This window comes from Cydia splendana, chromosome 2, assembly GCF_910591565.1.
Source record: "Cydia splendana chromosome 2, ilCydSple1.2, whole genome shotgun sequence".
In the NCBI taxonomy this organism is placed as follows: Eukaryota; Metazoa; Arthropoda; class Insecta; order Lepidoptera; family Tortricidae; genus Cydia; species Cydia splendana.
In genome coordinates, this window is record NC_085961.1 from 1,943,451 (window position 1) to 1,961,121 (window position 17,671).

Sequence of the window (17,671 nt, forward strand, 5' to 3'; positions counted from 1 at the left end):
CTTTTACGACTGACCATATATTAAAGCAAAACAAAAATAGTCAATGGGTTTGACAATGCCAACAAAATAAAATAACTTATTTTGAAACTATACGAGTGTTACTACGATAAATAATTTTATACGAATAATTAGTTAGTTGTATACTAAATACTAGCAAAAACTAGAGAGAATTGTGTAATTCATAAAATATTTCTTTTAATTCGAATACGGTATAAGAAACTCTTATTGATAATCTGAATGACATTTTAAAATGAATTAAAATATTATAGTATCATGTCCTCTCCTTGGTAAATTCTTAATTCTGGCTGCAACAACTTCTTGATCCTTCCTATTGATAATTTTATTACCACTTTTACCTACTCACATGCAATTTTGCACATTTATTCAAGCCCCTTATCTTGTCTAGAATACAAAATTTCGTAAACGTAGCTCTAACAGTTATTCATAAATTAACGTTTTAAAACCGGCATTTTTGTGACTGACTGTCTAATAGATCAAAAACCTAACCCACTTCGAGCTGACCTAGAAACTTGAAATTTGGCACCAAGGTAGACTATTAGGAGTTTATAGAGGGAACAATCTAAAAAATGAAAATTATTGATAATTTGATGAAGAATAACATATATACTTATCGATAATAGGCTAGATGACTAATTTTCATTTATGGTATCAATCGATCAGGTTTGTCTTTAGGATAAAAAGTCTATATGGGATCCATTGCATTAAAGGAATACAAAAGTCAGAAATGATAGTCAAAGTCCGACAGTCGTACTTCACTCGCGAAACGCCCCGAACAAAACGATATGTGACCGTGACGTCAAGGTCACAAAGAGTCCATCTTGAAGTATGAACAAAACAAGAAAATTGCGATTTTGTCGGTGAAATATTGCGTTTATGTATATAGTTTCCATACAATCTTTTATTGGATAAAATGTGAGGAATCGAATCGAATGGTAACTAACTGCGACAATTCTTCGACCGACGGTTTTGTCAGGAAGCTCTTCTTCCACATTGATCGATATTTGTAACTGAAAATAAAATATATTGTATGTGTTAGCATTTACAATTTGTCACATCATGTACAGTCGACGTCAAAGATATGTACCTATTGCAGCTTACTCCTTTGTAATAAGGTGAAAAATGTATACATATATTTGACGTCGACTGTACATATAAAGCACCGGTGGTAAAGAACCAACGAGAGAAATAGAAGTAAGACCCTGTATAATAGACTACGAATCGTGTGATAAATCAATTTACGATGGAATTCTGGCACACGAAGTTGAAACAATGTTATTCTAGCTAGGTAGTTAGTACAAAAGGTAAAATTGTTCTCTGCTCTACAATCAATAAGCATAATTAGCATGAATCACCTACCTCATGGGTATCTTCTTCCTCTAATATACTAGGAACCCGATAAGTGTCATCCACCTGTGCAATGCGTGGGTTCAAAATGTTTGAGCCGGTCGCCTCACTGTCAAAACCAAAATTAAATAAATGTATGATGTTTTACAGCACATATGGACTTTACCCCACTAGTGCGATAATGCACACACACATTACGTAACTATGTCAAATATTTAAAGGGCAAGTAGTAGTAGTAAACTCTTTATTGTACAAAAAGACATATTAAAAATAACATACAATTAGCAAGAAGTACAAAGGCGAACTTATCCCTTTGAGGGATCTCTTCCAGTTAACCTATAGGGCTATATGTACTGTAAAACGTTGTACGATACATGTGAGAATAGGTAATACGCAACTCATGTCAACTATTTCTCGCACTATTTTTTATTATCAAGTGATGATGAACAATAACAGCCACATTTTGCCTCTCATTAAGCATCCGGACAAATCTGTCGGTCGAAGAATTGTAGCAGCCAGTCATTTCTTTACAACATCACTCAATTTATAAATTAGTCCATTACTATTTCATAAATTGATCATGGACCCGCGAAACGCAGCATTCCAGAAATGCAGTTATTTCGAAAAGTGAGACAGACTAATTTCAAAATTTTTATGTAGGTATCTATATTATAACAAGTGATGACAATGGAGAAAACTACTTGAAAGTAAATAAACCATTGTGCTGGTTACAGGTACAGTCGGCGTCAAATACTTTGTAGCAACAAAGTAGCCAAATAGTAACAAGCAATAATCTAGCAAGTAACATAATAAAATTGCGGTTTATGACGTAAGTACTAAAAAAAACTGCTTACTAGATCTCGTTCAAACCAATTTTCGGTGGAAGTTTGCATGGTAATGTACATCATATATGTCGAATACGGATGGTCTCAAGGCGGTGGGCGCGTGGGGTATTACCTAGATGTATTACTTCACAGTTAAACCAGTATGCTACCATTGCTACCAGTGCATGAAATAAACATTCGAACTCGTTAACCATACTAGCGCCTACCATATATTTCAGTACTAAACGATAAAAATAACTAAGTGCTAATTTTATTTCAAAGGATTGATTTGAAAATGAAAAGATGCTATAAACCGTTCAAATCGTTATTCAAGTCAAACTAGGCCGGCTCCAACCCTACGCCTCTGACATACTCTTAGACGAGGGCTTGCGTTTTGAACAAAATGTACTCGATGTCGCTAAAAACTGCTACTATAGATTGAAAGTACTATACCAGGTTCGTCAATATCTCAGTGTCGACCTTAGAATAAAACTATGCGACACTTTAATATTATCCAAACTCAACTATGTCGATACTGTGATTAATGGTTGCTTACTGGCTCGTTCGAAGGCACTCCTTCAACGCATCCAGAATGCTTGTGCCCGTTTCTGTTTCCCCATCCCTCCACGTACTCATGTCACCCCTTATCTTAACAGTGGTAAGATTTTGAAAATGGAAGCACGTCGATCGTTGCATTTTGCGACCCTACTTTTCGGTGTAGTAAAATTTCAGCAGCCCCAATACCTTTTTAACAAGTTGTCGTTCTCCTCCCGCCCAATGAGAGATGCCATTCGACTTCTCTGTCCGAGGCACGGCGGTTGTGCAGCGTTTCGTGGCAGTTTTCGCTATTCTGCCACGAAATGCTGGAACAACATACCCCCTCCAATACGTAACTCAAAAACATTACACACTTTTAAACTTAAATTTAAACAATATCTTTTCAGCTTGCAACTGCCGTGTTCTTAGCGTTCCATGCATCTTAGTTAAATCATTTCATAGGTATATTTTACTTACTTCCGGCGTGATATTGTGCATAATGTATATTTTTTGTTGGTTAAAACCGTCGATCGTTGCCTTTTCTATAAACCGATTTACAACTACCAACTCACAAATTTTATATTATTTTAATTCTTTATTTATTCGAGTTCCCTTTTTTATGTATATATGATCCACTATATTTAATATTATACTAAATACATGCCTTGCCTGACTTCTTTTATATATATTTACATATTCCCAACCCACTCACTTCCATATCAAATTTCAATTTTTTTTTTTTTCTTTTCCTTTTTCTTCATGTATAAGTTTCTAATTTGTGTTAAATATTAAGTACCGAATCACATTTTGACACTGCCTTTACTGTTCTGAGCTATCTTCTTGCCCTGGCTCCACGGAAGACCAGCGCTATAGCATATATATTATGTTAGAGCATATGCTGAGTGGTGTCCATTTGTAGCCTCTATAGCAGCATCAATACTACGATTATTATTGCATGTTAGTTAAGCTAATAATAGTTTAAACTGTTTAGTGTATAAGATCCTCTTTTTTAAATTTATATGTGTGGTGCTGTATGTAGATGGTTTTTGCAATAAACGTTTTTCTATTCTATTCTATTCTATACATGAGAAGATTTAGCCCTATATGGGACCGGCAACAAACTCAGAGGGACAAATCTTTTCAAAATAAGTTAAAACAACACATAACACATCATTTCTTTATTTCACAAAAGTAAGCTACTAATGAAACATAAGAAATCAAAATAACACTTGAAATAAAACACTTAGCTAAATGGTTAAAGAACGCGGGATTCTATAAGCTATCAGAATAATCCTTCAGGTATAAGCCTTCAGGAACGTAGCGAGTTAGGCACGAGGTTGGCTAACGAGTACGTCCGATCTCTAGCGCGGTCCGATCAAGAAGAACTACCAGCGGCGGAGCCTCTCCGCTCCCGCCTCAGTCAAGTTGGCAAACCTGCTCGACTAGTCTACCAACATGCCGACAAAAACGCCAACTCGTGCCTACGCTCACTCGAGAGAAACCTCTCGACGTTCCAAAGCCTTCTACCTGTCATCTCAGTTCAACAACACGCCAATAGATGGCGTTACTCTCTACGCAACTTTATTACAACAATGCGCCAATAGACGGAGTTACTCTCTACACAACGTTATTTATTTTGTTACAACCAAATAATACGTAGCTCAACATTGCTAATCGATTTTATACAGGCGTCTAAAATAATGAACTATAACGCTGCAATACGTCTTTCTGGTGTCAGGGTCCGACATATATATATTTTTTTGTTTTATCATTCTCTTATTTTAGAAGTTAAAGGACACACATTTTACCACTTTGGAGGTGGTCTCTCGCGCAAACTATTGAGTTTAGAAAAAAATGATATCAAAACCTCAATATATTTTTTGAAGACCTATCCATAAATACCCCACACGTATGGGATTGATGCAAAAAAAAATTTTGAGTTTTAGTTCTAAGTATGGGGAACCCCCAAAATGTATTGTTTTTTTCTATTTTTGTTGGAAAATCCAAGTTTCAACAGTACCTATAGTTCTTATAGTTTCAGAAAAAAGTGGCTGTATATACGGACGGACAGACATACAGACATGACGAATCCTTAAGGGTTCCGTTTTTTGCCATTTGGCTACAGAACCCTAAAAATGCTCTATCACAGGTAAATGAGAAATTGAAAATGGAAATAATTGCCCAAGATTATTAGTTTTATTAAAATAAAAAATCGGTCAACACGCTCAAGAAAAGGACATCATTTACTATTGTGTAGGGTAGGTATAATATAAAATAACTATCAGTTCATTAAAAAATACGTAAAAGAATAACGAAAGTACGGACAATCGGTAAATCCCGGGATTTTAATTTCCGGGACTTACTCAGGCAACCCTATTACATTCTACCAGTGTACATTTTTAGGGTTCCGTACCGTTCCGTAAAGGGTAAAAACGGGACCCTATTACTAAGACTTCGCTGTCCGTCCGTCTGTCCGTCTGTCATCAGGCTGTACCTCATGAACCGTGGTAGCTAGACAGTTTAAATTTTCACAGATGATTGAATTTCTATCGCCGCTACAACAAATACTAAAAACAGAATAAAATAAATAGTTATGCAACAAACGTGATTTTTGCCGTTTTTTGCATAATGGTACGGAACCCTGCGTGTGCGAGTCCAACTTGCACTTGGCCGGTTTTTTTAAATTAAGTACCTCTTGGAGAATATCAAATAACTGATGAGGGCAATGTATCTCGTACGATATTATTGATTGGCGACATTTTATTTAGTTTTCGGCGAACATTTGCTAAGTAGGTAGTACTAATAGCCATCTAGGAAAATAAGTACAAAATATGTCCAAATAATTGAGAATATCAATTCAAAGCATAAAAAGATATAAGCATCTGCACTGATAGGAAAACAGTAGGTATCTAAATCTAACTAAGGTCTTTTCGTACGCCGCCGCTGTGAGTAGGTAGGTATTTATCGCAACGCACGAAGTTACGCGCGACATAGGTACCTACATATGTGACGTTATCTATGAAAAGGGACCTTATTGTCGATGGCGCTTCCGCCATTATTAACGATGCTCTGATATAAATACCACGCCGTGCGACGCAGTGCGTCGTAAGCGCCATAGACAATAAGGTCCCTTTTCATAGATAATGCCACAATTAGAATTAGAACTTACTCGTTACTTTGAATGTCAGTGGTTGATGAAATCGGAGATTCCATTTCCATATTTTGCAGTCTGTAAATAAAGATAAATTGTAGTAGTGTATTGTGTTACGTAGGTAGGGCTAAAAAGCACAAGTCAAATAATTATACTCACCCGATAAAGATATCATGTTCGGCTGTGAAATTATCCAATTTTCTTCTTTTCCTAGAAAAACAAAAAAGTAAAAAGTTTAGACGCATGACAAATCACGAGCTGAGGTTCGAACCCTCGATAGGTGGATGGATTGCTAAAAGAACGCTTTATGCTTCTAATTGTGTGCGTTACATGTATCACTGTGTGCTCGTATTTATAGGAAGGCCCACTACACCGCAACCGCGTAACTACGACTTACGGAGACGCACACATAGACGGCAATGTTTTCTGTCTTTGCCGTGCAAGGCTGCGGCGCTAGTGCCGCGTGGTGTAAACGTCGCGAATCGCAATATCCTTTTAAGCTATTTAGATGATGAATTGATGACAATGTTTAACCGGTAGATGGAGTGATTATTAAATTCTAGAATGTTTTAAGTTATATGGATTACTAATTAGTACGATCAGTATATATTAAATTAAGTAATAATTACGTATTTCACTGTGTAATAAATATACATTTTTACTTACGTTAGTTCCATTGTTTGTTGGAATCTTCCGAGTTGTCTTTTTCGAGATGTCTTCTTTTTATTCAATTGCTTGTTACCCATTATAATTTAAAGGTTTTGGTGCACACGGTATATCACTAGGACACACAACACAGCACAGCTTTTATAAGTAAATCTTATATTTGTTTTGGGGACACCTAGTACAGGTCCGTCTGGCACGAGCGCTCAGCCATCACTGTCTCATTTCGAAAGACGGACGGAGATAGAGCATGCAGGCCGGAGTCGATATTTTGTTACGATAGAATTAGTTGATGTTTATTTATTTTAAAAATATTGCCTCTAATTATCGTTTTTCTAAAGCTGTCAAATTACTGTTATAGTTATGATTGATTTTTCTCCTTTTTTTGTTTCATAGTGTCACATAGTAAAGAAACGAGTAAAGTTGGAGTAAAAATTCGAATTGGAGGTTACTTTGGGAATAAATTGTATCGAGCGAAGTGTTATGAATCGTGTATCGAAAGCTGTGTTATTAAAGATAATATAATCAAGAATTATATTTATTTTTCCCACGTCTACAAATATCACCGTTTCTTAGAAAAATATGATAATTATTGGGGTATTTTTACATTTCTGGCTCAGGGAACGGCCTTAAATAAACCGTTAAACTTTACTGAATGAAATACATGTTTTACAAATAAACATACCAAAAAATGTTTTTAAAAATGCTTTAATACTTAAATAAACAATGAACCTTCTGAGCTTACTGTGAGGCTTAATTAATTTGTAAAAAAATGTCATACATGTAGAGTCTGTGCGGAAAGAGAAGAGTCGAACTTAGAATGTATTTTTGGGTCCCATATATTTCACGACACTTCTATTTCCGCACAGACTTTAAAATATACATATATACATAATATAATCACGCCTAATATTTTCCGGAGGGGTAGACAGAGACCACGTATTTCCACTTGTTACGATCCTGACATACCTCTTTCGCTTCCTTCACTTTCATAACATTCCTCCCACGCTCGCCGGTTTAGGGTGCTCTTGACCTGGCCTTTCTTCAGGATTTCCCCGATCTGATCAGAGAAAGTCCGCCTAGTATTTGATTTATTTAATGAAACAATGGTAGCGCCGCAAGCTACGTGTCTCACGAATTTACAAACTTCACTCTCAAGTCGTGAACCGCGAGCCCAAACGCCAGTTTTATTACGGACTCTTTTTACGTTACCATCTGAAAGTTGAAGAGACAAATTTGTTATACGTGATGCGTTTGCCTTATTGTGGCGGAAGCGATTTGTGGCGTATTTTTGATATAACGCGTGTGTTCGGGGTTATAGGGTTTGTGGTACCTACATTAATATTTCACCAAACTGTGAAGTAGTTTTTTAGTGTGATGCTCAAATCTTAAACTAGGTAATGTAAAATATGGGTGCACAAATCTAATCAAAAATATGTCTCATATGATAGCTCTTATGTCGGCGAATTAAGAACTATGGGACATATTTTTGAGTAAGTTGTCTACACCCATATTTTTACAGTTGACTGTACTAATTTGTAAGTAGTGTAGGTACCTAGGTAGAAATCAGAAGAACAAGTACATAACTTCAAACTTCAACATTTATTCAGCAAATAGGCCACAAGGGCCCTTTTACACGTCAACATTGAGTTACCAATGTTACCATACAAGCAAAAATAATAAGAATACATCAACAATTATAGAGTCCGCACACGGAAAGAGAAGAGTCTTGAAATGTAGGGGAGCCCATACATTCTACGACTCTTCGCTTTCCGCACAGATCCTAAAATACAGTTGTATTTGACAGTTAGTCAACTGGAACTACCAATTTAAACTAGCATAGGTATAATTATTATTACAATTACTTAGAGATTTGTATAATTATTGTCTCTTAATGTCGAATTACATAAAAAAAACTATAATAATAATATAAAAAAACACAGATACAAAAACACAAAAAATATCTATAATTGTTTAGAGGAGACAACTTCTAATTTTTTATTGCACTATAAATTATTATGTCAATACAATCATTTTCAATACAATATGATCATAAAACTACTAACTAATCTAGCTTACTGACTAACTTATACTCAAACTAAACTAAACCACAAATTAAATATAAAAAACCTCACCAAAGTCTCCTGCCTCTGGAATGGTGCCAAGGATGCTGGCGGCGTTGCCCCTTTGCACCGCAAAGAAAGGCAAAGAAGGAGCCTGCTCTGTGGTCGCCCGAGACACCTATTAGCCGGACCGACACTTCTTTTATGAATTTTTTTGTGTCAGTCGACCATGGGCCCAGCGTTTCCATTGCAAGCGCCGCAAACTCGTACTCGTTCATTAGGAAAGCGTATTTGCGGCGCTTGAGAGTCTGGGCCTGGTCCGCGGCGGTCCCGGGTTTCCGAGCAGACCCTTCGACGTGGGACGGGGCCAGGGTACCGACGCAGGTAGCGTGTAGAGGTGTAAATGTCTCTAAGTGTCAGAACTATAAGATCATATAGTTTATCAAATTATCCTTAGAGATGTCTCCTAGGGTCTCCAAGAGTCAAAATCCTGTATAATTAACACATTCATTAAGAGAAAAGAAATATAGGTGAAGGTGAAGGTATGGTATGGTTAGCTTGTGATCAAATGAACATGGCGTGGCGTCTAAACTTATGTTGCTATTTAATATCGCTTACTTAATTTAGGTAATTTTAATAGATACCTAATCCTAATACATCTTAACAAATTTTCAAGTTAATTATAATAGCTAAGCTACCATAATCTCATAAATTCTCACAATTAAATTAAGCAAGTCAAGTAACTCAGGTTAACTCCGGTGTCTGTTGCTCTTTCACTTAGAAACTTAAATAAGTAGTCGGTACAACTTTTAGTTCAAGTCCCTGGACAGCTGGCTTATTAAATAATGGTTGTCTGAGAGTGGAGGATTAATGAGCGTCCGCCATTTTAGTTGGTGCAATGCAAATAAAATGTATAAATATTTCAAGGTTTGCAATTAGGGATCCGCGGCCCTTGGGCGCAAAACCCTTATGGCTCCATCAGCGTTGGACCAGCAAGATGGCCATGCGATGGTTATGACTCATGTACACGATGGCCCAGCATTGGACCGGCGAGAATGCCATGCGATGGTTGAGAGCACGCACTATGGAATGGGCCACGTGTAGATTCGTACGCACCATCGCTGGCCAAAATCATTGACGTCCGGATGAAAAACCGACACCGTGGCCATCCCACTGCCATCCCGCCGCGCCATAAGCCATCCGACACCACTAAGCCACTACCCTCTCTACACGCTGGCCCATTTTCATTTTTTTCATTTAAATTAGAACAAATTTACTTAAGTTCTTGAGTATCAAACTATCTTCTGACAGTTCAGCTTAAGAGCGCTCTTACAAGAAAAGTCGAAATAACGCAAAATTGATGATACTAGTCGACGAAATTCAGGACTTTGTGCTCATTATTAGAAACAATGAGTACTTGTTCCAGTAAAAGCGTCTTCTTATCTTTTTAAATATCGTTGTAAATATTAGAAAAAGGACTTATTAAATTAGTAATGATTTTTTTTCTGATGGTTGTTTCCGAAAAACCCTGTGAAGCACTGAATGGCAAGCTCTTATTTGGAAATGTTGAGAAGTTTACTCTGCTAAACCTGGCTATTTTGTATTACTAATACCCTGTACTTTAGGCATATCAAACGATATTTTTCCTACACACCTTTGAGAAAGAGAAAATCAAAGTAAAACGAACTCAATTTTCTCTCCGAAACAAGTGTCAATTCCTACGAAAATCTACTTAATATCGAAGTCATTTTCATACTCAAGCAATCTGCAACGTTTGCTTATACTGTTGGTATACATTATTGTTTATGAAATTCTACTATAATTTTTTGGCAATTTTTTGAAAACTACTCTATATTACCGATGACGCGCGCTGCGCCAGCTCAGTGCCGCGGCAGAGCTTGTAGAGGCAGGACGCGTGTCGGTCGGCTCCGCACATTTTCAACGGCGACGACGAGATTTTTTATCATTGTGTGCGGCGGGCGCCGTGTAAAACGCTATACTGTGTGCGTGTAAACACCGCAACGAGAGACTTTGATCCTAGCACTGTTTTTATAGTATTATAATTTATAATGGTACAGTTTAATAAACTACCGGACAGGATTAAAAATATTTGAAACGACCTGACATTCTATATGTATTAATTTTGACTCAAGATAGTACTCAGGGTCTGATGATGGAGCCGGAAGGTGGTCACCGGTACCAATCAACCATGCAACTAAACCACTTCGTGTTTAGGCTCGTTTTATTCATCTCAACAAGATCTTTGACACAAGATAGTACTCAGGGTCTGATGATGGAGCCGGAAGGTGGTCACCGGTACCAATCAACCATGCAACTAAACCACTTCGTGTTTGGGCTCGTTTGATTCGTCTCAACAAGATCTTTGACACAAGATAGTACTCAGGGTCTGATGATGGAGCCGGAAGGTGGTCACCGGTACCAATCAACCATGCAACTAAACCACTTCGTGTTTAGGCTCGTTTTATTCGTCTCAACAAGATCTTTGACACAAGATAGTACTCAGGGTCTGATGATGGAGCCGGAAGGTGGTCACTGGTACCAATCAACCATGCAACTAAACCACTTCGTGTTTGGGCTCGTTTGATTCGTCTCAACAAGATCTTTGACACAAGATACTACTCAGGGTCTGATGATGGAACCGGAAGGTGGTCACCGGTACCAATCAACCATGCAACTAAACCACTTCGTGTTTAGGCTTGTTTTATTCGTCTCAACAAGATCTTTGACACAAGATAGTACTCAGGGTCTGATGATGGAGCCGGAAGGTGGTCACCGGTACCAATCAACCATGCAACTAAACCACTTCGTGCTTGGGCTCGTTTTATTCGTCTCAACAAGATCTTTGACACAAGATAGCACTCAGGGTCTGATGATGGAGCCGGAAGGTGGTCACCGGTACCAAACAACCATGCAACTAAACCACTTCGTGTTTGGGCTCGTTTGATTCGTCTCAACAAGATCTTTGACACAAGATAGTACTCAAGGTCTGATGATGGAGCCGGAAAGTGGTCACCGGTACCAATCAACCATGCAACTAAACCACTTCGTGTTTAGGCTCGTTTTATTCGTCTCAACAAGATCTTTGACACAAGATAGTACTCAGGGTCTGATGATGGAGCCGGAAGGTGGTCACCGGTACCAATCAACCATGCAACTAAACCACTTCGTGTTTGGGCTCGTTTGATTCGTCTCAACAAGATCTTTGACACAAGATAGTACTCAAGGTCTGATGATGGAGCCGGAATGTGGTCACCGGTACCAATCAACCATGCAACTAAATCACTTCGTGTTTAGGCACGGTTTATTCATCTCAACAAGATCTTTGACACAAAGGTCTGATGATGGAGCTCGAAGGTGGCCACGGGTACCAGTCTACCATGTAACTGAACCACTTCGTGTTTGGGCTCGTTTGATTTGTCGCAACAAGATCTTTGACACAAGATAGTACTCAGGGTCTGATGATGGAGCCGGAAGGTGGTCACCGGTACCAATCAACCATGCAACTAAACCACTTCGTGCTTGGGCTCGTTCGATTCGTCGCAACAAGATCTTTGACAAAAGTTAGTACTCAGAGTCTGATGATGGAGCTGGACTGTGGCCACGGGTACCAGTCTACCATGTAACTGAACCACTTCGTGTTTGGGCTCGTTTGATTCGTCGCAACAAGATCTTTGACACAAGATACTACTCAGGGTCTGATGATGGAGCTCGAAGGTGGCGACGGGTACCAGTCTATCACGTAACTGAACCACTTCGTGTTTGGGCTACGTGTTTGGGCTTCGTGTTTGGGCATCGTGTTTGGGCTTCGTGTTTGGTTTATCACCTAGTGTCAAAGATCTTGTTGAGATGAATCAAACGAGCCTAAACACGAAGTGGTTTAGTTGCATGGTTGGTTGGTACCGGTGACCACCTTCCAGCTCCATCATCAGACTCTGAGTATCACCTAGTGTCAAAGATCTTGTTGAGATGAATCAAACGAGCCTAAACACGATGTGGTTTAGTTGCATGGTTGATTGGTAATGGTAACCACCTTCCAGCTCCATCATCAGACGCTGAGTACTGTCTTGTGTCAAAGATCTTGTTGAGACGAATCAAACGAGCCCAAACACGAAGTTGTTTAGTTACACGATAGACTGGTTCCCGTGGCCACCTTCCAGCTCCATCATCAGACCCTGTGTATCTTCAGTGTCAAAGATCTTGTTGAGACGAATCAAACGAGCCCAAACACGAAGTAGTTTAGTTACATGATAGACTGGTACCCGTGGCCACCTTCCAGCTCCATCACCAGACCCTGTGTATCTTCAGTGTCAAAGATCTTGTTGAGACGAATCAAACGAGCCTAATCATGTTACTACATGGTTGATTGGTATCCGTGACCACCTTAATCATCATCATTATCATCAGATCCTCAATACCAGTTCGTTTTTAAACCCTCGTTGATACAAACTTTACAAACTATAGGTACCAAATGCTATGACGAAACATGTGAATAAGCGAGTACCTATAATTTCTTTCGAGTAATATACCTTCATAAGTACGAGTATGGGGCTATTCATAAATTACGTCGTTTCAAATGGGAGGAGGGGGGTGGGGGGTCTGGACATCGGATGATGGTAGTATGACGTAGGAGGAAACAGAGTCATCCGAAGCATGATTTTTGGATGATTTGAGGGGTGGGGGGGTCAAAAATCGTCAAAAATAGATGACGTAATTTATGAACAGCCCCTATGTACATTTGCACTGCATTTAGTATTTTCGTACTTACCAAATAACAGTTTTAGGACTTTAAAAGTTAAGCACAGTTAGTGTTGTTATGGTTGATTTCAATATGCTTCGCGAAGGATCAAGAATGTTTAATCCATCATTGTAGTGCGAGTGTGGTAGAAGGGATCGGCATACTGAGCTCGCACGGCCTGCCGCAGCGCGTAAAATACCTAAACTCGCTAAACGCCGAAATGTAATAGCGCTCTTAAAAACATCGAAATGCCGGGACGTGCGCTAGCCAGCCGCGTGATCCAAGTCGAATGTAAGAACTTCGCTTCGATTCGCTTCGCTTCGCTCGCTCGTTCGCTTCGCTTCGCTTCGCTTCGCTCGCTCGTTCGATTATGGCACACCCAATTACATATGTGTAGGTATGTGAATTTTTAGCTAAATCGAATAATGGGATGTGGATCGAATTTAACTTGCATGATTTGCCCGAACAAACATATATTATTACAAACATTGCAAGTTAAATAAAAGCTTGTAATATATAATGTTATATTCAAGAGGGTGCAAAATTAGCTTAGACAAACCTTAGACTTTTTTAATTTACTCAAAACAATTATTATATAACAGGCTGCGTATGCAAATATTTTAAGCCATGAATTAGATCACTAAAGGACTTACGCTAGACCGGGCCGGGGCCAGGCCGGAACTTCCGGCGCTTCGTTTTCTATGGAAAGCACCACGTGATCACCGATCAGCCGTCAAAGAAAATGACTTCTCGGACGCCTCGGCCCGGACACGGCCCGGTGTAACGTGAGTCCTCCTTTACTAACAGGCTGCGTATGCAAACATTTTGAGCCATGAAATTGATCACTAAGTCCGAGCCACAAATCCGAGTGAAACCCCAGTGAAAATTGAATTTATAAATCCATACGAGCCTTCTATGCGTATGTTGCGCAAACATCGGAATAATTTGGTTTTGCAACTTGGTTTGGAACAGAGTATTAATACTAAGTATTTTTAGCGATCAAGACATGATTACAGTTAGGTATGTGTAACTGTATGCTTACTCACAACGAATGTAGTCACCTATAGTTCGTTTTTTTTAGCATTAGAAATAAGGTATACCTACAATCTTGATGTGTCTTTTAATTGAAAAACACATTTTAAAAGTAAATTACGGCAAATATGTTACAATTATGAATCTAATACCATCATTTATATTCTTCTGCTTTCATAAATAATAGTTACTGATTTTTAAAAAGCGTTTTTCAATTAAAAGACATGTCAAGATCGCTTACCTTCTTTCAAGTTCTTTCTAATGCTAAAAAAAAACGAACTATAAGAGCACGCACTCTTGACTCATTCATTCATTCATAAGCCCCCTCCAGACTATGCGCGTGAATCGCGAGCGAAGCCGCGAACGCGAGTGTGGAGTCGATTTTTCGCAGACAGCGAAATCGACTCCACACTCGCGTTCGCGGCTTCGCCCGCGATTCACGCGGATAGTCTGGAGGGGGCTATACAGATAAATACCTACTAGAAATACTTGCTATCAAGTACCAGGTATTTTTACTCTCGCCTATTTGAGCCTGTGTCGTTTTAAAATAAAACAGTAAGAAATGTATTTTCCGATGCAGTTTACCAGTTTGTGTACGCGTTTTTCTGGGTATTTTATCCTTTTACCATTTAAGACTTGATAAAAAGTTTCTTGTTAAAGGAGCTATATTTTAAATGCAAGCACATTATTAGTAATAATATTTCATTATATAATGAACATTGAGTAATAACATAGAATAAGTAATAGTACTACCGTACAGAAAGGACACTTCCTACAAAACCGAAGTTTGACAGCGATTCAGGGTCGAATCATGATATCCCTTTCTAACTTATGGCACTATCCCTTTCGGCTGTTTAGGGTTGTCAAAATTCAAGTCATTATCTTATCTGTGGTCGTGTACGCAAAGGGACGTCAAGTTGTGTCAACCCTAATAATTGCACGGAGCAATGCTGAGCCGAGCGGAGCCGAGTATGCCCGAAGTCAGGAGTTTCTCCCCACTGGTAATTCCTAATCTGAACGGGAACTTTCTAAGTGGAAACTTGCATTAGAATTTTCTTATGAGTTTCCAGAAATTGCGGACATTTTAAGAATATTCTGCAACTTGTACATTGCTGGACATACTCGTACCTACTCATGCGTAGATATAGGGTGGTACCTATCGATAGGAAAGTAGATCTTAACGGGTTCAATCCTGAGCTGTTTGCCCGACGTAGAACACGTCGCGATTTCAATTAAGTTCCGATGCCAATAGAATAAAAACTCGCACAGAAGTGACTAAAATATTGCAATTAATGTGTTAAAGAAGGTATTTTTAACATTTTGAGCGTCATTAAATCATTATTCATATCCAAAAATTGAACGAACGCGTGGTTAGTTCCCCATTTGCGGGATTCTTGTTTCGCCAGATTGTTATTTCGTCGGATAAGTCGGATTCTCGTATAGTCGGATTGTGCCAGGAGATGTTGCTGGTCTGACGCCCGGCAACGAAAACACCACTATACTTACCCTCCTCCTCCGGGCGTCAGACCGTCAACATCTCCTGGGGATGCCTCGTACAGAGGCGAAACACGTGTCGAGAAGGTATTGTTCTTTTGGTGGTAGTTTAATATCTTTATTTGTGTATTTATTTTTGCGGTGGGAGGGTGTAAACATTAAATGCATGTAAAAAATACGCTAGTAAGTATAACGGGTTAGCACTGATTGACTAGCATGTGGATTAGCAAAGTAATATTTTGGGTATTAATTAATATGGATTTCCGCAATTCTATTTCGCCGACCTCCGCCGATTCGACGACCGGTCTGGCCTAGTGGGTAGTGACCCTGCCTGTGAAGCCGATGGTCCTGGGTTCGAATCCCAGTAAGGGCATTATTTGTGTGATGACACAGATATTTGTTCCTGAGTCATGGTTGTTCCCTATGTATTTAAGTATTTATATATTATATATATCGTTGTCTGAGTACCCACAACACAAGCCTTCTTGAGCTTACTGTGGGACTTAGTCAATCTGTGTAAGAATGTCCTCTCTCTCTCTAGTCGTTTTCTTCATTGCTGAAGGTCGTGTCCGTCTTGAAATTTTCTGATGACCTCTGTCACCAATCGCTTCCATCCCACCCTACTCTCGGCCTTCTTCATGGCGGTTGCTATTGTGAGGCCTGTAAGGGTAGAGACCTGATCCGACCACCGAGCAGGAGATCTGCCACGTCGCCGCTTGCCATCTACTTTCCCAACAACTACAAGTTTCTCCAAGTTGTCAGGTTCTCGGCGGGCTATGTGTCCAAAATAGCTAAGAATCCTTTTAAAACAGGTGGTGGATAGCCTTGTCTGGATCCCAAGCTGCTGGAGGATAGAGACGTTTGTCCTCTTGGCTGTCCATGAGATACGTAGCATCCGTCTCCAGCACCACATTTCAAAGGCCTCTATTTTCTTGCGTTCCGCTGACCGGATTGTCCATGATTCCGAGCCGTAGAGAAAAATCGAGAAGACCAGCGTTCTTATGATTCTCATCTTGGTGTTGTTCGAGATTTTTCGATCCTGCCATATTCGTGTCATCTTACTCATGGCAGATTTGGCCATTTGAGTCCTCCTTCGAATTTCTCTCTCGCTTCCTCCTTCGTTAGTAAGTAGTGACCCCAGGTATACAAATTCACCAACGAACTGTAAGTCAGAGAGTTCTCCTGTTCGTGTGAGTTGTCCAGCTCGGTCTACGATCATAACCTTTGTTTTTGCTCGGTTAATTGAGAGACCAACTAGATTACTCTCGTGCTCCACTCTACGGAACAGCTCATCAAGTTCCTTCTCTGAGGTCGCAAAGAGGGTGGTGTCATCTGCGTACCTCAGGTTGCTGATCTTGGTACCCCCTATCGAGATGCCTCCCTCCCATTCTTCCAAGGCTCTTCTCATTATATATTCGCCATATATGTTAAAAAGGATGGGAGAGAGAATACATCCCTGACGTACTCCTTTACCAGGCTTAAAAGGGAGCGAGATTACGCTATTCACTCTTACCATAGACGTTCCATCCGCAGGAGAATCTTCCACAAACAATCCCACTGTACACAGTCAAAAGCTTTAGAGTAGACAATGAAGCACATCATCATTGGAACGTAAAACTCCCGGCTTTTTTCAATAATCTGCCTCACGTTCACTATTTGCTCCCTTGTGCCACGGCCTTTGACGAACCCTGCCTGCTCCTTTGATATCTGCCATTGTAAAAATGATTTTAACCTTTCATTGACTATGTACAGCATGACTTTACTGGCGTGAGATATTAAAGCCACT

At 39.4% G+C, this 17,671-nt stretch overlaps 1 protein-coding gene across 1 annotated transcript; it reads right to left on the minus strand.

The window, feature by feature from the left end:
• Positions 1 to 16,388: 16,388 nt before the first annotated feature.
• LOC134799784 (uncharacterized) lies at positions 16,389 to 17,104 on the minus strand. The gene is made up of 2 exons (XM_063772197.1): positions 16,562 to 17,104; positions 16,389 to 16,505 (listed from the first exon to the last, which is right to left on the minus strand). Exons 1-2 carry the CDS (start codon positions 17,102 to 17,104, stop codon positions 16,389 to 16,391), a joined length of 660 nt encoding a protein of 219 aa, XP_063628267.1.
• Positions 17,105 to 17,671: the final 567 nt, after the last annotated feature.